Here is a 21,508-nt window from a genome sequence, read left to right on the forward strand (position 1 = left end):
ACACTTGATGGACAAAACAAGTAATTGACTAATTCAGGCATACATTGATGGTAAAACCATTACTGGTTGCACCCCTACCATTTTACTAAAAAGGGGATCGGTTAAAAAAGAGGTTTATATTTTGAACTGTACAAACTGCATACTTTTGCAGACTCCCAACAGGTGAAGGATGCTGTAGTTATTTTGGGACCTGAAATTGATTTGTGAAATGATTGTGCCATGTATTTGCTCCATTGTTAAAATTCAAAGAAAGACAATATAGAATAAAACAAGTAAATAAAATAGCAGGTGTATGAGAAGTAAAAGCCAGAAGTTCAGGGTCAAAATAGAAACAAATAATATAAAAAGTAAAATAAGTTAATATTGACGTATTCGGAATGAAAAGTGCATGATGAAAATTAAACTGTTTCAAATGTGTGGTCATTTTTATAGTCAGATGGACAGTTCATGTTAACATATATCACAAAAACGTGACAAACTTGTTGCAGTAAAATATGTAGATGGCTCGACTTTGGCGCGTGAGAGCCTATCTAAGTAAAACAACATGGACAACAGTGACCTGGGACTCTTTGGGGTCATGAACACATGAGTTGCAATGAAAGCTTTGTTTGGAGAGCAGCAGCAGTAGTCAGTCCTGGCGGCTGACCCTTTGACCGCACCATCAGCTGTTAGCCCTGAAGAGTGACCACATGGCTGATTCACACCCGCCAGTTGCACTATCACTTCTCGAGCCTCTGCACTGCTCTGTCCATGTCTGTGCGTAAAAGCTCCGCGTGCGCTCGCAGTCCTGTGCGCACCCATCAAATACACACCAAATGGTTGGAGGAAGATCATAAAATCATATGAAAAGATCATTTTGTTTTGTCGTTTTTAGTTATTTAAGTAAATTAAGCAGTAGCACGTGCCTGCAATGAAACACAGTGTAACACAAAACAATCGGAGCTGCTTCTTAACTTTTGAACACCAAGAAAAAACGTCTTCAGTTCTTAGTTGTGTCAGTGCAGTTTTCAGGCTGCGGGGCGTCCCGAGTTAGTATCAGAGGCTACAGAACAGAAGCTATGAATAATAGATGGGACTCTAGAGTTCACTCCCGCGACCACCCCCCCTGCACCACTCCAAACCCATTCAATCATCACCAAGTGAATGGAGAGAGGCAGGAAAAGCGCTCAGCCTCTCTGAGTCTGTGCCCGTAAACGTAACATCTGTTGCAGGAAGCAAAGGTGAACTGTAGTCTCTCTCTGGCTCAGAGCGAGGGCACACGGCATGTGATGGCTGGCTCGTTTTTGGTCAGTGGTCATTTCCACGCGGAAGCTCCTTTACGCGCCGTTTAATTCCATATACCACACCGCTTGGATATTTTTTTTTTTTTTTTAGACATTCACACTAAGATGATTTATTTATTTGTAAATGTCTTAAGTTATCCTCATTGATGAGTTTGCCTTAGACCTGTAGTCTAATCCAACAACATGGAACTGGACAGTGTTATTGTTTCCTTTTTCCTCATATTTATTCAAGAGGCTCACGCAGTGCGTTATGACACCGCCAACAATCTACAGCCCTACATGTGAGTACTGTTTTAATTACTGGAAAGAACATTTCAACTTTCCTAAAAATGTGTCACAGCCTCGCATTTGTTTTGAAGTGCGACCGTGAGAAAAGTGTCAGTTCACATGAGCCAACTTGTGTTAAGACTCATCCAGAGGCAGAAGACGGTGGTGTGGTGTATTTCATCCATGTTGTGCACTTACACCTTTTTTTTTTACATGTACATGCATGATATCACTGTCCTATTAGAGGATATTTACCGTTAGAAAGTTCATTGTAAGAGGTATTTTAAACCCCCCAAAATAATTAAAAAAACACAGTTGGAATTATGTGAGGAGAATTTTTGTCTTGTTAACTGCCACTAACTATCAGGTCTTTCGTATGCAATTATGTGTACAGGTGGTGGTGCATACTGTTGTTTATGGGGATGAGCAGCTAGTTGATTCTTGCAGATCTCATGTGTGCCTTCCCACCTGTAACTGGAGAGTTGCCAAAGGAGAACATATTTCAGAAGTGCACTTATTTTTGTCTGGGCGCCGAGTCATCATGTAGCCTGTGCAGTGCAGCTAGTGGTATGAAGACATCAGTGTCGCCTCAACCAGGCAGACGTTGTAAAAAGTGGAAAAACACATCACAGTGGAAGGCTGTTTTTTTCCCTCGGGTTAAAAAAACCTTATCTGTCTCCTTTTCTGCTGACATTCTGTCTGACTTATGTACGTTCAAGTGAAAACATGCATCTTCTACCCTGTTATCTGCTAAACACTGAACATGTTTCACATCAATTATGTGATTTATTTTTCATTTATACGGCTAAAAAGTTGCATTTCATAGTCACATCTGAAACATTTTCAACTTGTCTGGTTTCTGATTTTTTTTAGGGCCCGAGCCACGAATGGCAGGGGCCAGGATGGCTCCTAGCACGAGTGCAAGGAACCTAATGAAATCCTTCAGATTATTAGTATTATTATAGCCGTGGCTTTCCGGTCATTATGAGGGGGTTCCAGTGCATAAAAACTCCTGAAACATGGCATGTTATTGTTATTTGTTTTCCTTTCATGTCCTCTCTACCCCCTGAAAACCCTTCCTGTAACACATTTCATGTAACTAAAGGCAGTATCTTGTGATGTGCAGGAGTATGGAACATTAATGTATAAGGATTACTCTCCAAATCTTTGAAATGACATAAACCAGACACCATAAGCAGCCTCCCTACGGACTGATGTTGTCATTGAGAGCTAAAAATCATTATTGAAACTTAATCCATTTATTGCAGTGCTCGTAAATTCCCCTGCTGCCATGCGCTCATACAGAGAAAATTGACACGTTAAGTGTTTTTACCACAGTTTTCTTTTTTTTCCTTCCAGGCCCAACGTGTGCTTGGACAGAGAGATGACACTGGTTGCCCACAGGCAGCCGTGTGTGCAGGCCTTCACACGCATGGTTAAAGTGTGGAAGCAGGGCTGTGTGGGTCAGTCATGGTGCATGGGATATGAGAGAAGGTGAGTAATGCACCTCATTTGTTGTCTGTCTCCCCCTCCCTCCCTCCTCTGCATTTAAAACCCCTTTTGTGCTGATGTGGCTTCAACAAAGCATCAATAAAAGTTTTGTGTCATGGAACCAAAATTAATTAATCACAGAGGGCATTTTCAAACAGGATGAGGTCTGACTTCTTGATCTCCTCTTTCCTCTTGTTCTGTAATCAGCACTTTGAGCCTCTTATACAGTTAAGTGCAATGTGTCGCCCCACTTAACCGGAGTAACCATCTATTTAACCTGCAGTCATTTCTGTAGACAAGATTCCTTTGAAGCAGGGTCAGGGTAGTGCTAACATTTTAACCCATCTCTGTCTCTGCCACTGCTGGTCTCACTCGCTTTCTTTCGTTATTTACCAGAATTTTATGGGATAAGGGGTTATTTACCCATAGTAAAAAAAAACAATTCTGTTCTTTCAATGAGAAAAAACCTCCAAAAACAATACAACAGGCTATGGCACATTTGAACAAATGGAAGGTCACTGAAATGCAACACATTTCTGAAATACAAAAGGTTTTCATAGTTTCCCAACTTCTTAAATTTATAAATAACCATGTTACCATGTTACAAAGGCAAAGGCTACTTTGAAGGTGGACAAGGCCACAATTACTGTCCCACAATGTGTAATGATAATGGAGCCGAGAGAGGTGTCCCAAAGTAGAGGGAGAGGCACCGTTCTCTGAAGTTGTCTGCTCACATCGCACTCTGCCTTAAGAGTCTGGGAAACTGTTTGCGAAACTTAGAAATAACAAAACGACTGGGAGCCGTTTGGACAGATTATGTGTTTATGTTTGCCTAATCCACTTAAACTGAACCACACGAAACATTAAGAGTTGAAGCAGCCCAAATATTAATTCAGATAATCCCTCTGTTTGCATGTAAAGTCTCTCACACACAGTGCTGTGTTACAGTTTTTAATTTCCACTTCATCAAGTCTGAATGATTTTTAACAGGACGGCGTACTACACAGCGTACAGACAGGTCTACAGACAGGATTATGAGACTGTGTACAAGTGCTGCCCTGGATGGTCTCATCTTAATGGAGAAGCGGGTTGTCTTTATCGTAAGTATCCACACATATCCGGTTCAGTGACCTAAAACATAGTCTTATGTTAAATAAAAGGCACGTGTGTTATTACAACACAAATGTGGACTCTGCGAAAACAATTGTCCATTGTTGAGAAATATTCTAGTGAGAAAATCTCTCTCAACTTGGATTTACGGTGTACTAGCGTGTGTTCCTGAGTGAGTTAAGGACAGAAATGTGACGTCAAAAGCACGTCTTAAACCTGTCGCAGTGAATCTCCCAGAACAATTCCCGTCAGCAGCGACGCCACCTGCTGATTTTACATAAGAAAGAACAACGGAAAACAACAATGAGTTTTTGCACCGTAAATCTGACCCACTGGTCGCCACTGTAGGTCTGATGCCGGAGCTCATCTCCTTGTGGAGAAGCTTAGCTTCACACCGCTGAGGCCAAGAAGCCTCCTTTGATCGGATTGCATAGCCTGCATACCATAGCCAGACCCTTGGCAAAGGCTTCCTGTAAACAGTTTGTCCTCTCTCCGGTTGACTGACAAGTTCCCACTTCCTTGTTCTCTGTACCCTGCCTGGAAACATGTTCAATGCCGGGCTCTTACACCCCCGGTGCAGACATATTACTCAGTGGGGTAGCCCATTTGATGGGCTGTGGAGCAGGAGAAGATCTCCTGGATGTGGCTGTCATCAGTGTCTTATTATGGCGTTTTCTTTTCAAAGGGCTCTTTGTATCCAGAGTGAAGGTTACAGTATTAAATTATACTAGGAAGCATTGGGTTGTCTCGTCGGTGAGTCTGGTTTGTTTTAAAACACTCATAAAGAAATGTCTTTAAGAGACATCCCTCATGACTGCACAGCGTCTCCCCTCACTTCAGAAGATGGAGGGGGCTCTGTTTCTCTTTTGGCGTGACAATGGCCGCTCTCTTCAACATGAGGCAGGGCTTTTATCTCTGTAACCAAAGACGTGGCACCACTTTTTGAGATGGGACAAGCTAATCACCCTTTTCTCTGAGCCATTGAACCAGGATAAAAGGAAGCTCACACCACTATACCCCCCCCCCCCATGCACTTTGCTATGAGCTGTCTGTACTGTACCTCAGTCAGCACAGTATAATCTGTGGAGATGTTTTCAACATCTTCAACATCCAAAAGGACAAATCTGCTTTGCAAAACAGCTTGAGCAAATCCCCTGAAAACCCCTTCAAATGGGGGAAGATGGGGAGACAGGAATGCTTTGTGTAGAGATAGTGATTTACTGTGTGGCACTTGTTGTCTTTCCTCCTTCTTTCTCTCTGTGTGTGTTCCATAATAAAATGTCAGTGGAGGGTAATTAGGCTAACGACCTGTGGTTATTGTGAGGCAGTTGAATGGAATTGAGGGTCTAATCATGTTGATGCTGCACACAGTGGCTGAGAAGTGTCTAGCTGCTGAGTAGTTTGTCTTCCCTGAAGTTCAGTTGTGTATTTTCTCTCTGTCTACACAGTGTGCAGATGTTGACACCCTCTTGTCGCAATTAATAGTTGTGCTCTTCAGTGTTTGTTGCTGTAAAAATAAACCGCAGCAGAGCACTCGTGTGGTTATTCTCACATTTAATTCTTTGGGACCAGTTGTTTTCAATGATAAAAAACAGAATTGCAGCAAATCCTCACCGTGGAGAAGCTGGTGCCAGAGAATGTCGAGTGTGACTTTTGAGCAAAAACTATTCATCAAAATAGTTCAAAATGAACACATCTATTTATTTGAGATCTGACGTCTTGTGTACAAAAGGTCGACCAGGTGACTTGTAGAGACAGACTGGAGTCTTTGAATACTCTCCAAGTTCAACTGAGGTGACTTTTGTGTGTTTTGAAAAGGCTCCAATTGGCTCGATAACTATCTCTTTCTCCTGAAGGTGAAGAGCTCTTGACTTTGTGATGGCGTCTTCCTCCACTTGAACGTTTGGAGGGCCACTCAATCAATGAGTTAAACCCTTTGTCCCGTAGCCTGTAGCCACGGGCCGGGTGAGGATGGATGAGGTGAGCTTAAGCTGAAGGGGAAACAATCAGTTATGTTGATTGACGGCGACAATATGCTTTGTGATTGGGGCTGAGGAGCAGGAACAATGGCACCTCCAGTTTGTCGTCGTTGGTAATTGCCAAATCGGAACTGAACTTCATTTGTGGTGGGACCAGGCTGCTGAAGGTGGCTACATGTGAAGTAGGTCCAGCACCGGGGGGGAAACAAGGAAGTGGTCCTTGGGTGGTCTTTAGAGATGTTTGTTGTTTGTGTGTTTTATGTGTGTGATGGAACACAGCAACCTCTATGACGACATCACATTTAGGCCCAGATGCAGATGCATACAGAGGACCAGAGAGAGGAAATCAACCAGCTGAGACAAAACATGGAGACGTGTAATTTAAATAGTTTGTTACCCATGGATACCGTTGTGGAAATTTTTTTTTCGAGATGTCTGATGAGGATATAAAAGCTCAAATGGATTGTTGAAGTTTGTTTCTTTGCAAAGCCAAATCCAAGCTATGCAAGCATATATGGTGAAACAAGCAGTATAAGGAATAAGAGTCTTAATGAGTTGAAATCTGTAGATGAAACTCTCCTGGGTGCACTGCACAGATATCATCACCATGACCCTATAAGGCCAATACTTGGCATCAGAGCTGGTAGCACCTGGTGTGATCGCTCATACTGCCTTTTGGTTGTGTTAGATGGGCAGAAAAATGCATATCTGGCAGGAGATGCTCAGTGAAACTGTCTTTCACAGGATGTCTTCACAATCGTACGCAGGATGGACTGCCATTCAAATTCCTCCTGTGATTACCAGGACTGTGTTTTCACTCCCAGTGTCCACATGTTGCCAGTCAGGAGAAACAATGATAGACATCAATCCTCTGGACCTGTCATCACTAAGCACTGTACTCGGCTCAGGAGAGCGCAAAACAACAGGCCTGGCTTAAACAGCTGTCCTACTTCACAGGGTTATTAGCCTCAAAACACATCAGATACAGTGAACGCTCCAGCAGGCAGACTTCAGCACACATATATCCTCTAAGCACTGCCATAATGAACGTGTTATGTGAGTGCATGGAATGCGATGGTACACCTCTGAGGTGGACTCGTGTGTTTTTGAGCCCTCTTGCTGTTTCTGCCCTGAATGCTTTGAATTCCACGTCCAAATGAGCGAGGACAGTTTGACTTAAAGAATTTATAGAATTTATGGACACAGAGTCTATGGCTCCAATAAGTGGATGAGTCACACTTTTGCCCTGTGGTGCTATATAACTTACACAGGTGCATCAAGATAATTACTACTAGTTACAACACTTGAACAATCACTAATATCACTCCATGTCCTTCTGTTGGGAAAACAGATACTGGCTCTCTTTTTAAATTTAAATTTAAATTAAAAAACAAAAACTTGACCCAAACACAGTAAAGTGATGAATTCTTCTTATATTGGATGGTGTGAATGAAGGACAATCAAAGTTCCTCTTTGGTCAGGAGTTAAAAGTCTGATGATAGGGCTTTGATAACACGGTAACAGCCAGGTGTCTCTCCTATGCTGACCTATTCTTTTTTTTGCCTCATCTGTCCACATGGACATGTGCAGCTGTGTGTCGCTACGGCGTTTGCTTCAATGGCGGCCGATGTCGGGAGGGATCCACCCAGCTGTGTGACTGTCTCGCAGGGTTCAACGGACCGAGTTGCCAGTATGGTGAGTAGAATGTAACAGTAAGAAAATATTTAGTTTCTGTTAATATGATTGGAAGCAGCATTTTACATGTCCATCTGTCATCATGAGTGGCAGTGGTGGGATTTTAACATTGGAAAACAGTAAATGTAGAATTTTTTTTTTTGCAGACTAATTGAAACTGATACCCACTCGCCATTTGATTTAAAACACCTTTTTGGCTCTTTGCTTGAGCCTCCGTTCCTGATCCATTTCAGTTTGCTCTCCAAGTCTCCGCACTGAACTGTGTTGGAGTGATCGCCTTTCGCTTTTGAGTGAATGGGAATCTCCTCACATCAGAATGTGGCTTTTTTTTTTTTTCTTAAACCAGCAGCCCAACTATTTAATCAGCAACTCCATTGTCAAATTTGAGCTGTTAAAGTAAAACAGTGGAGGACTGTTGTTTTTCCTGATAACTCCACATGACAGGAAATTCCTCTTTTTCACCAGAATCCTCCATCTGTCCTTCATGTTAGGCCCCACGGGACAACACAGACAATTATGTTGAGACAAGTGAAAATCTAGGATTTATTTTGTTAACACTGGTCTGACCAGACTTCACACTGACTGGCTTACGCCCGGTCACTTCATGCTTGAATGAAAGATTTAGTCATAAGGACAGAGGATCAATGAGCACACATGCTAAATGAGGTGCTGCTGAGCACAGCTTAGGGCCACTGGGTGCCTCGATAAGCAGGACAAGATGGGGCAAATGAAGGTCATTGAGAACACGTAAACCATCTGTTGAACCTGTTTTGTTGATCACTGCTGCAAAAACAAAAACATGGTGTAGCTTCACTTAAAAATTCTGCATATATAAGTTAACGTTTTTAGACTTGGCAGTGACGGATGGGGTTCGAATCCTCGGTTTTCATGAGTAAATGACGAGTATCGGAGTGCTTTGATGTAGTGTGCGATCCATGGTCTGAACAGTAGCAGTTCATCAGTCACTGCAGGGCAGTGCTGCATTTTTTCCTGACATATAATGATGTGCAGTGTGGGGAACCAACTGAGAAGCTTCACCACTCATGTACAGTGAGTACACATGAGGGGATTACAAACTTACTCATCCTTCACTCTGTCCTGGTCATTGAGAAACATTATTTTTTTGTTTTACTTTTTAAATTACTTAAAGGATTCTGGCTTTTGTCTCCAAATTGCCAGAACAGTAACAGTGACAAAAACATGTATTGTATTTTCATCAGTCTATAAATCAAATGTCATGTATCCTCCTTGTAGTTTTGGCTTTAAAAAAAAATACACATTTTCTCACCCCGTTTCCACATTTCAGTACTTGTATTTATGTTCTCATGTTTTCAGAACGTCACCTAAAGAATGCATATAAAAGCACTGTCTGATGCCTGTTGTGTTTTCAGTATGTACAGTAGGGGATCTGGCACAACGTCAATATGTGAAACAGAATCTTAAAAGATTTTTGGCATCACTGGGAGCATCACAGTCCTTCATACTTCAAATATTAATGTTGGCTTTAATGTATACATTGCCCCCCCCAACATTCTTTCACGTTTATTTTTGAACCCATGTGAAGCTCCTAAAAAAAGGGGGATTAACACCATTCTCATAGCCAGATTTTGGTCAGCCCTGTGGTGTATTTTCTTTCTTGTAAATGAATTCTTATTACATCATGAATGTGCTGGAAAATAACACCACCACCACCAAGAGCAGCACCACAACCAGTGAGGACATCATGGTGTTTACTGTTTTTACCTCAGTCTCTCTATTGGGGCCAAACGGAGGATTTTCTTTCCGAGAATAAAGTCGTAAATTATTATTAAACCAAAATCTCCGATGATCAGCTGTCAAGATGAGGAAAACGGAGCATTTTGTGAATTTGTATTTTAGATTGGGCTTCACAAATAAGGAAATACTTAATCTATTGTCACATCTGCACCACATTATCATTAGCATCCGGGCTTTGAAAATATTGTGCAAGAAATGGAGTCTCTTTGAAAGAAAGAATCAGACAGACTTGAAGGAAATCTTCTTTTTTGTGGAGGAGGAAATGGCTGCTAGTGGTTGACTGGTTACATCTGCATTCTGCTGCTATTTCATAATAATTATGCTGATGATAATAAATCTAATAAATAATGATTAAACAATCTGTGTATCTGTATCTCATCACAGTAAATCTCCATCTGCTTTTTTTTATTTCTTCGTGTGATATCAGTGCAGACATCAGCTTATCCCCCTTACCAGTGACATCTGCCAGCATTGTTCTGTATTGTGAATGATAAGTGTCAACAATACGCACGTAAGGCCAATACTGGTGGTTAGCTAAGCTGCAGGTCCCCGCGCCCTGACCCTCCCCCTATTTGAGGCTATTAGTCCGTAAACACTGTGGCACTTATATTGCCCTGTGTTGGGCTCTGAATGGGCTGCAGGTTGCAGGCTGTGGGGCTGCGAGTGATGGGAGTCAGACGGAGGCAGGAATACTCTCACAGCTGTCCCCCTTTTTTACGGTCCATCGTGGGCTAAATGCAGGTCACATGAGACTCAAGAGTCCTGAGGACAAAGGGACTAGCTGCAGGCTGAGTACAAATTAGATCATTGGTGAAAGATCAGTTCTTTGAGTGATGGCTCTGATATATTTAGACTTAATGGAGAACTCTCTGGTGGTCGGACCATGTACAGTTTCCTTGTAGTGCTGTCACTTTCTTGAGGCCTGTATAAATAATCCTAGTGGTTTCGAAGAGAGCACGCCGATGTTATAATTCAGCTGCTGCGGCTGTGGTGCACATGCTTCACACCGCTGTCAGTCACTGCTCGAGTCAACGTAGACGCTGAAGCCACAGTGGAGAGAGAAGCCGCGCTTCCCTCAAACATTCACTCATCGTTAAATCGATGCAGACACTCCTCAGCCACATTCCTCTGCTGTAGCGTGTGACGATATACACTTAAGGGCTTTTGATGTGGTTTGTCCATGTTTGTGTACGGAGATTGGTGTGTGTGTGTGTGCATGTTTATGTCATTTAAAGGGGGGCAATTAAAGGCCCTGTTTGCAATAGTTGTATGAGTCTATCATCTGTTTTTCTGTTCTGTGGCACTGTGTCATTTATCAGACTGTAATTCCTTCTTTCTTTTTTTTGTTGTGGTGTAAATCCATGTGTTAAAGTAAGAGCTGATGCCTGGAGGATGCTATCCTCTAGTCCTTTCAAAAACAGTCAACGACTACTGCCATATCAGACATTATGACTTGACATGACTAATAGAGACCTCTTAGGATAAGTCACTGCAAACTGGTGTAAATGATTGTTCTGATGACAGTGGATTGGATTTGATGACATCAGGTATTCAACGAAGTATTGTAACTTTCTCTTTTTATTCTCATGTTGTGGTTTTGTCAAAGTTTGGTACGTCCACTAAAGACTTTTTTGTTTTATGTTTTTCTGTCTGTCCACGAGTAGTATTACTCATTATGCCAAATCATGGCATTTTGTGGAGGGGTGGAACATGGCCTGAGGTAGAACTGGTTGAACTTTGGAGGAGATCTGATTCAGTGGATAGATACGGGAAACCTTTTTGCATTTTTTAACCAAACTGTAAATGTTTTCAAAGCTTTTGTCACTCGGTTGTGGCTCAGTTGAAATAAAATGTCATGTAGTAACATTTGAATCAAAACTTGATGACCCTTGTTTGGTGTCAAGTCATGAAGCAGGTGCATCCTTAAACACATGTAATGATACTTAACTTATATTTAATGTTTTCTTTCATTGTCTTACCCACAGTACCTGTTTCAAAAAGTCCTTTTTTAAAACTCCTGCGTCGTCTGATGTATTTGGTAATCCCGCCTGTCGTCAGCAGACTAGTGGTATCCTCTGGGATGAGCAGCCTCCCAGGCTTTTAGACCTCTGGCAGGGCAGATGTCTTCATACCAGCTGACATCTGGGCTAAGCCGCAGACAAACAGACAAGGGGAAGAGAAAGGCACGCAGACGCTCTTTGTAACATGAAACGAAACATGTCTTAGTTCAAGAAACCTTTAAATATCTCAAAGCTGCGTCATCTTTCTGTTCCGAGGTCAACGTTATATTAGAAACATAAAACTGATGGATTGTGCGGTAATTACGAGCTATTTAATACAAATACCAGGAGCAGTGATACCAAAGATAAATCTATTGTAGCAGTGTGTACCTTTTATATTCCTTACTCACATACGTCTAACATAATGTCAGGACCCCAAACTATGAATTGTTTTACTGATTTTACTGTTTTACTTCGTCTTTAACAGTAATCCATCCCATAAACTCATATGTTGGGTTTGTTGTGGAGTTGTAATGCCAGGAGAGCCGGCATGTTCTTTGCCTCTGCACAAGCATCAGCCATGGCCGCGGGCAGTTTGTTTTTAAATTTGTCCAATCCCTCCCTCCGGCCATTCTGTTCTAGTGAACACTATGTGCCTTAAGTGTTCGCCAGGAGTCAAGTGATCAGATTTTAGTGGACAAAGGTCAAGGTCAATGTTACTTTTGCATCCATCACATTCTCGTAAAATGTTCTATATCAGAAATGGCTGGAAGGAATTCCATGACAACTCAGACAAATATTCACTCGGGTCTGGAGATGAACTGATGAGATCTTTGTGGTCAAAAGTCAAAGTCACCGCAACCTCCCGAAAACTTGCTTTGAGCTATAACTGAAAATTGTACGTGCACTTTACGACAACATACCTTTAATAGATTTTAATTTATTTATGACTTTAAGTTTTAAACTTTGACACAGACATTTTTTTTACCTGACTCATCCATAGTGGAAGCCAAAGAAGAAAGCTGTGAATATCTTCCATTGTTTTTTTCTCTTGACTATTGTCTAAGTAATAAGACCAGACTTATTTCTCTGAGCCTGTTGGAGCACGATGTGAAACCTCCACATTCTAGTGGTGCACAGGGATGTGTGACGCGGAACAAATAACATCACTAATGTTGCTGTATATTTACAGAAAATAGTAGAAACAAATGTTTTACATCTGTGCAGGTTTGATGCACTTACTGTTTTAACTGTTACCAATTATTCTACTATGTGTCTGTACAGTTCAAATACTGTACTATTACAATATGACTTTTTTGCACATCAGTAGCTATTTTATATACAATTTCACAGAGATGGGAATGAGTCATAAACAAATCTCAAGTCTTAACCTTCAAGTCTCAAGCAGGTCCAAATGTCAAGTCCCTGTTTTAAATGAAGCAAGTTATAAGTCGAGTCGTATGAATATAGATGATGATTTCCCAGATATTCCACCTTTTAAATATGTAAAAAAACACAGAGTTTTATCAGTAACTGTATTATACATAATGTAAGGGACTGCTTTATGGTCCCATACAACTGAATTGTTTCCAAAAAACAGAACCTAAAATGTAAAGAATACTGACATTAGGCCTACATTAAACCATGGAAAGGCATTTCAAATATTTGGCTAAAAAATGCCATGTTTCGCGCACTTCAATGTTTAAGAAAATGTAAATATTCCATTTTTTTGTCCCACCTCTGCAATTTATAAACTGTATGCTCAGGTTAGAAAATACAAGGCATAACTGTAATAACATAGTTAAAATTAACATCCTCTACAATTGCTATTCCTTTATTTACACAATCTCAATGTACTTTTACCTCCTAATATTTTCACTATGAAGGGACGAGACCAAATAGTTCTCTCTCAGGGCTCTTATCGTTAAGTCAGTGCTTGTTAGCATGGTTTCAAGGTCAGAACAACAACCCCTGAGCTATTGGGAGAATTCACTGGCTTGTTAAAGGACACTTGTTGAGTTTTACAACTGTTGATATACACAGACTTGACTCAGGGAGGGTCGTCGGGTTGAAGCTTTAAATGTCTTGCATAACTTCCTACAGTGTGATGTGAAAAAGGAAATTAAAGGTGTGGGTAAATCAGTGAAATCATCTTTTTTCATGTGCCTGAAAAGTACGAGGTTCAGTTTCTGTTAACACGGAGGTGAGTTTGCGTGGACAGCTGTAGACGGTGAGCGAGGGATTTTAGATGTTTGTCTCTGCAGCACCTCTGTTCCTCCTCTAATAGCTGTCCCACACTGCAATTTAAGTTCAGCCTTGGTCTTTCTTTAGACTTGTCAGTCCGGCAGCCTGTTGTAACCTGCCCTTTTTCCACCACCGTAACTGGTTCACATGTGTTGAATTCTGATAACTCTTCATGATGTGTATCATGCATATTAAGATAAGATGACCAATGTACCACATCAAGGCTACATTTGTCCAAAAATGTGGGCGGCTTTTTATGCAGATGTCAAATTCCAGTTTAATCATGTGGGCCTGATTTTTTGACATGTTTGAATTACTATATAACTATGTATATACTGTGTATATGTATGTATATGTGTGTATATATGTGTATATATATGTATATATATATATACATACACATATTCATATGTGTGTATATATGTGTATATGTTTAGTTTTTATGATTTAATTTATGCTCATGTATGTGAACGTTGTCTCCTTCTGTGCTGCGATTACTTTGAGCAGAAAGGTTAGATGTCAAAGCAGCATATGGACCCTGACTGAACATGAACATGCAGAGAACAGGCTGTGGCTGGACGCGTTGATCATGAACAGCAGGGATGCTATATTTAATATCGCTGGTGTTCATCAGTTCTTGTAGAAGCTGACGTTGACGGGGGAGAGCAGCAGGCATCTGTCATGTTTTTAGGGGATGCAGGTCCACACAGGGTCAATAAAGAACATCTTTTTACCATATGGTGAAACCGTTTCACACATGCTTCTCATCCTGTGCAAGAGTGCAAGTTTGACTGTCAGGTGATTTGTGAACAAGCCCTTTTGTTTATTTATGTGACCCTTTTCCTTTGTTGTGTATCTGCAGAATATGAGAGGTTGTGCGAAACTCCCCATTATAAGAAAACAAAAAATCCCTGAAAGTCACACACATGAGAAACCTTCACGCTGAGCTTGCTAAGCACTTATATGAGGAAGTGCCCCCAAATGAAAGACACATGCATGCAGCCATCATCATGACAGAACAGTCTCTTTTTACCCTCATCATTGATGTAGTACAGGCTCGTCAATCTCATTGTAAGTCAGGAGCCACATACAGAGCAGTCTGATCTCAAGTGGGCCGGACGAGTGAAATAATAGCATAATAACCTATTAACAACAAGAATGTTATGCTGAAGTTTACCATTTACATATGTGCATTACATCTTACAGATCACAGTGGATCTACAAAGGTACGAAACATTTAGTCACAGGTATCTGGACGTAAAAATTCTAGTATTTTACATATGATAAGAACATATAAAGATCTACACATCTATGTAGTATTCCTATATAGATGTGTTCCTCTGGGACAAATTAGGAATGACTGTATGTATAACTACATCATTGTAATTATTATCTTCAATGTAGTGTTAACTTTCCTGCTCTGCTTCTGGAGAGTGGTCAGGGAAGCGCAGGGGAGACATGACCTCTAGGGCTGGAGCTGTGGCTCCAGGATAACACCCTTACATCTACAGATAGACAGGGCAGACTGAGTGTTTATTTCTCTCAACAGACTTAGAACACAACACATTCTTTACTCCACTTCATAGTGACTAATTCTAACTCTGCCCGTATGCTGGCTTCTCTCTCTTCACACACACACACACACACAGCGCTCACTCTCTGTCTCTCCCTGTATGTACACTTGCTCGGCTCTTAAAGGGGCCACAGCATTCTTACAACAGCAGTTTACACAAATTCATCTTGTGGGCCCGATTGGAACTTCTGGCGGGCCGGTTCTGGCCCACGGGCTGTGCGTTTGACACCCCTGATGTAGTACATGATCCATTTTCTTCATAATTCAACAATGTGGCTGGTGACTGTGAGGAAGTTGGATAGATAGTCTGACAAACATCTGAAAAAGTAACGCATTGTCATTGACCACTTAAGACAATTCACCACATGAAACACAGTGTATTTGATATCAATTTTTCATTAAGTCTTGGATGGAATGATGCTCTACATCAGTCGTGTGTGTGTGAGAGAGAGATTGACAGGTATATTACCATGGTCTTTACTATTTGAAGAAAATACCTTTGGCAGCTTCATCTTAGCTAAGGATTCCTGGAATATCAGGCTTCACGTTTTTCTTGTTGTCTCATGTTGTACATTAAGCATTGGAAAGTGTTGTGTTGGTTCAAAGACTTGCACCCTCACCCATAATTCACCTTTACCCTCCGTTTTGTTCTCTTACCCTGAGCTAAATTTGAACACGAGAGACGTGGAAGTGGTGGGATTGTAAAAATTGTGAAGGTTGCCAGCTGCAGCAGATCGTCACTCGTCCACCGAGAGGTCAAAGAGTGTTGGGCACCACAACATTAGGTTATACAACCTGTCAGTAACGATTACCATGTTTATCTGCTCAAAATGTTGTTGTTGCTTGCGAGAGAAGGTAAAGGTCGAATGGCTGATATTGTGATAGTAAATGTCTAGAAAGATCACAAGCGGTTTAAATCATTCTTTGAGTTTGCCTGTTCCCTCCCTCTAATGGGTTTAACGTGCTTCAGTTAAAATGGCTGTGAACAGGCTGAAGTCTGCTCTTTTATTTGGAGAAAATTACGACGTCTCAGTTTTCTGACCTACAAAGAACTCAAACAGAAGGTTAAACTTTTGTGATGAGCGTTCATTTAAGAACAGGTGGTCAGCAGGAGATGTTTGCTTGCTCTTCATCTCAGCAAGTTTAAAAGTGTCTTTATTTATTAGAGTTTTGAGTTTTGTCAGCAGTCAGGTAGTGTGACCTCTACAGCAGCTGAAATAAGTCCGTGGAGATGTAAGGAACTGGTGGTGTTTCAGCAAATCCTCTTTCAAAATTTGTGGAAATTTACTTCTTATAAAGCTGTAACTAAAGATTTTTTTTATAATGTATTATTAAAAATGATTGACTGATCATTATGTCAATACACAAGCTGAATAAAATGCACACCAGTATTTCAACAGTCCTTACCAATACACATTCAGTTAAAAGCTGTTTTATGTTGGCAGCAGTCAATACACATTTGTTTGATGGAAAACATTTTATTCAATTATATTCAGAGGTGGAAAGAATACTAAAATATTCTACTAAAAGTACTTAAGTACAAGTAAAAGTCTGTACTCAAGTTAAAGTAAAAAAGTAGCTTGTTTAAATTAGTAGTAGGAGTTACTTTTTTTTAACAAGGTTGGGGTTCTTGTGTCGTGCAAAAAGGAAACACAAATCTCACAATAATTGTTTTTAATTGAAGGCAACCCTTTATAAATGTAGCAAAATACAGTCAAAAACATACAATCTTAACTTGTGGAGCTACTGTCGTGTAACTTGAAGCATGACTGGTAAAAGTCAGCCAGCCGTTTTTTGCCACAGGGAGAGAAAGAGGAACCCTGTGTGTGTGAAGTGAGGAAAGGCATCTCTAATGAGAGGGAGTGTGTCGCACTCAGAGGGGTGGGGTTACATCCTTGCCCGCGTACCTGCCAATGCATCCTGCCCAGCACCCTAATCTCCCGTAATTGTGCCGAGACTGTGCTCCAACCCCGTCTCATTAGGCTCTTTACAACATGCCTGATGAAAGGTTGCTGCCGGTCAGGCTGGGGCGAGGGCATCTAATTAGTGCAAATTGGCACTGACAAGAGTTTGCAAAATACAATTAGAGGAATAAGTAGTGTAGACTGATTCCTTGATTTGCCCGTGGCTCCCTGATTCCCGTTATCTTTGCTACCTTTTAGTACATAAAAAAAAACTGCATATCTTCTAATTTGACTAAGTCAGCACTTTTACCTCTTTATCAGGTCATGGTGTTCACCTCAAATCTCTGCTTTTTCTCCATTTATAACATTATCTGTTTTACATTATCTCCACATGGGAACTAGAGAGTTTTCCTTTTCCTGCTCAGCCAGAGTCTGACTGGTGTTTAGTGAAGTGTGGAAGGCAGATGTTTATCAAAAGTAAATGTAATAAGACAGGTTCAATCGACTTTCACATTTTCTGAAATCAAAGTACAAATAAGAGTTTTACTGCTGTTTTAGCCCCGTCTTCTTCATCTTGGCCTGCTTCACTGACACATTTAACTTGTATTTCAGTCAGACGTTGGCAGAAACAGCTCTGCTTTGATGGAACTCCAGGCAGCAACACAGAATACAACTCAGAGAAAACCAACCCAGCGTTTTTATTGTACGATATAAATCAAATAGTCAAAGCAATTGTAACAATAACTAACTGACAACAAGGAGAAACACGAGTGCATAAGTGTACCTTAAGTGCACAACCTTAATTGACTCCACAATCAATTAAGTTTGTGTGTTAAATTGTGACTCCATAGCAGGATCACATGATACATTCTTTAATGAACCCTTTTTTTTTTTTTTCTTAATGTCTTTGTAAATTACTGCTTTAGACTTTTATGATGGATTTATACTGGTAAAGTTATTCCTCCCACAAGGATTTGTAGAACTAACAAGGGATCACTGCACTTTGTTTTGTTTAAGTGTTTCAAGTCAGAGAGGCGATAAACCAGTGATCTTAATAATACTTAATATATTTTGATGTGAGAGAGCGGGGTAAAGTTCGTATTAAGCAACCTCACTGCTGGGGGGTACAAGCTGTGGCTCAGTCTGCAGATTGTGGCCTGGATGGACCTGTATCTTCTTCCTGAGGGCAGCAGATGGACCAGGTGATGTGCAGGGTGAGGGTCTTATCTTATCTAATTAGCTTATCAAGCTCCATCACTACACAGTGATTTTCCTCCAGTGTCTTAAATTGTTCATCCCATCATTTACTGCACTATATTACCCTGTCGCTTGATTTTGGTGCTGCTAGAACTCGTGCGCCCGTTGCCTCTGAACATCACCTGGGGGCTAAAGAGTGCTGTGTCTTTGAACAACTATAAAACTATGTACTGTCACATTCGAGCATGTGAAGCAGAAATCAGAGCCTCCGTGTTTATCCCACCTGTACACCGCGAGCATGACAAACTGTCATGTATCTGTCACCCTTCACCCTGTAGATAAACGGCCTCTGGCAACTTTCCGTCTGCCCTGTGCAAACCACTGCAGCACATTTTTATTTTCATTTTTTTAGAGCAAGGCGGCCTCAAAACCACAACAAGTCATTTTTGGATTCCTGCGCGGCCCCCATGTGTTTTCCTCGGCGCTCAAAACTCCCGGGTCAAAGACGGGTCCTAACAGGTACTGCACATAGAGCACACGCAACAGGTCAAAGGGCAGCCCCCCAGGCCCACAGGGTATTTGTTCCTCCCATTCATTTACATAGACCATATATAGTTCTGGATACAAACAGCTGACCTACTTTTTTTTTGCAGTCTATAACTTATACTGACAGTAAAAATGGGTGAGAGGAGTCACAGAGCATTATATACACATGCTTCTGAAGGCTTCTGAAGACGTATTCTCCATCACATCATGTGACAACACCGTCAAAACGATGCAGGATTGTCTCTATCAACAATACTTTTGTTTGCAACTGCAATTCTGGTCATTACTGATGTGATTTGACTTGGTAGTTGCCATGATCTGTAGGAGGGCGGGGCATGTAGCCCCCCCTCTGTACTTATAAACATGCATGAGTACCTCATGTATACACACGCACTTCTAAACTTCCCTGAAATTGATCATCAAAACAAAGATTAGAGGCCTTCACGGCTCAGTGGAGCAGAATATTATACTAAACAAACTCACAGTAGTGAGTCTTTGATGTCACGCTCAATTCCCCGGTGGCCAAATATGCACATAATACAAATTAAAGGCTTGGTTATCGGGGTAATAAGTTGTACTTGCACCACAAAGTTTTAATATATTTTAATATTTTACGCAGAGTCAGTCAGTCAGCTTGCTTTTTTTCCTCAGCACATTCTGTTGTGTGTCTGTTGTTGTTTTTGTGTGTGGTTAACACTCACCTTGGGGAGAAGAGCTGAAAAACGTCAAACTGCAGCTGTTCAAACAGGCAAATAAGCAGTAAATGTTGAGTTTAGTTCCTTTTTAGTTTTCATGTGAGAAAAACAGAACTGACGAGAAGCAGCGATCACTTCTGCTGTATTTCTAACACTAAAACTACACTAAGACTTTTTTTGCTTGATCAGTAAACAAAAGTGGAGAAAAAAAGTTATTACTATTAGGGCTGTGCAATAATTCAGTAATAAGAATTGCAGTGAGAATGTCTTTAACAACAATATCAAAAAGGTTCACGATATCAATATACTGTTCATGTGTTGTGCAAACACACATTGAGGTATAACACAATATTGGTTTGAATTTTTATCTCAGATATGTGAATTTGTTTTGTTAATTTGTAATTTTCTGTTTAAAACCACGATAAAGTAATTCATTTAATTATATCACCTTTATTGAGATGGTTATTGTTACAGACTGATATAAAAAAAATATTTACTGTGATAACCCTTAATTGGTAATAATTAAGTGCATTGTATGTCAAACACACCTCTGAATATTCACTTTATTATAATGTAAGACCAAAAAAGAAGTTACTTTGTCGTTGATTAGTAAAATCTTGTGCTGTTATGGCTCGATAAGAGGATTTTCTTTACATTAAATTCACTGATGCAATATGCAGTTACTGTCTAGCAGTCTGTGTCTTTTAAGAGCTTTTTTTTTATTTATTTATGTTTTTAAATGGACATTTTTATTGCCTTTACTGTAACACCCTTTACTCCTTGTACTCCACCTTGAGCCAGATTGTTAATGACTTCCTGGACTCACTCGAGGTTTGTAAAGTGAGGCACAGACATTTTAAACATCAGTGGATACACGTCGTAAAAGTCTGACCGTGGCTCCATCCTCGGTCATTAAAAGTACAGTTTTTTTTCTCCTCACTAATTTCAGTGAAAGCCATGCCACGTTTGAATTTAAGAAGAACTCTGCTGCCACACTCGCCACAATTACTGGGATGCAGAGAGAAACTCCTTCCCAAAACTGGCACTTTTGAATGCATCAAATAGAACTAGAAATGATCAAATGCTTAATACAGCATACACAGTTTTGTGGTTAAAGTCCGTGTGGTGAACCAGGGTGAGCAGCAGGGTGTTGCTACTTTCACTATGGTGTTTTACTCACGTTATGAATATAAAACTATTCATTTCAAAAACATACATCTGCAAATCTGGGCTGTCATTGACGCAGTAGGCAGTTTAACAGCAGGGGGCAATGTTGAGCTTAAACTATTACCTTATAAAGGGAGAAAAAAGAAATAGAAAGATGCAGTTTTAAGTTTTGTTTCAGTGTTTTCTTATGTCCTGCATCGATAATGACTGACTGATTTGTTTCGTTGCACCGCTCCTTCTTTCTAATCAAAGACTTTGGCTCTTGAGAAAAGTACACATTTGATTGATTTTACTAATCACAATGACATTTTCATTGTGGAACTCCTTTGATTTGACCTTATACGATCTCTGCTCGCGGTTGCCTTTGTAGTTTTACGTGTACACAGCACAGATACAGCAGTCTGGCAGAAAAACAAGCATTAAAGGACACACTGGAAAGTACTTGCTCTTACAGAGGTGAAGCTTGGATAAAACGTTTTAAAAAAAAATAGATCTGTGATCCTCACGATATCCGACTCCAGGAGGTAAATAACCACTGAATCCCACGATGAGTTAGAGACTCCATAAAATGACTTTGGTGA

The 21,508-nt window shown here is 40.6% G+C and overlaps 1 protein-coding gene across 2 annotated transcripts in view; it reads left to right on the forward strand.

Moving 5' to 3' along the window:
- Nucleotides 1–1,056: 1,056 nt before the first annotated feature.
- Nucleotides 1,057–21,508, forward strand: part of megf6b (multiple EGF-like-domains 6b) — a 46,948-nt gene continuing 26,496 nt past the window's right edge. The window contains exons 1-4 of one of the 2 annotated variants that reach the window (XM_044024682.1): nucleotides 1,057–1,564; nucleotides 2,910–3,044; nucleotides 4,032–4,141; nucleotides 7,721–7,825. In XM_044024682.1, the coding sequence (XP_043880617.1) occupies nucleotides 1,467–1,564; nucleotides 2,910–3,044; nucleotides 4,032–4,141; nucleotides 7,721–7,825 (448 nt within the window). In that variant the 5' untranslated portion in view covers nucleotides 1,057–1,466. The remainder of the gene's footprint in view (nucleotides 1,565–2,909; nucleotides 3,045–4,031; nucleotides 4,142–7,720; nucleotides 7,826–21,508) is intronic. The other variant, XM_044024683.1, reaches the window with a different exon arrangement.

Source organism: Solea senegalensis, linkage group LG4 (genome assembly GCF_019176455.1).
Source record: "Solea senegalensis isolate Sse05_10M linkage group LG4, IFAPA_SoseM_1, whole genome shotgun sequence".
In the NCBI taxonomy this organism is placed as follows: domain Eukaryota; kingdom Metazoa; phylum Chordata; class Actinopteri; order Pleuronectiformes; family Soleidae; genus Solea; species Solea senegalensis.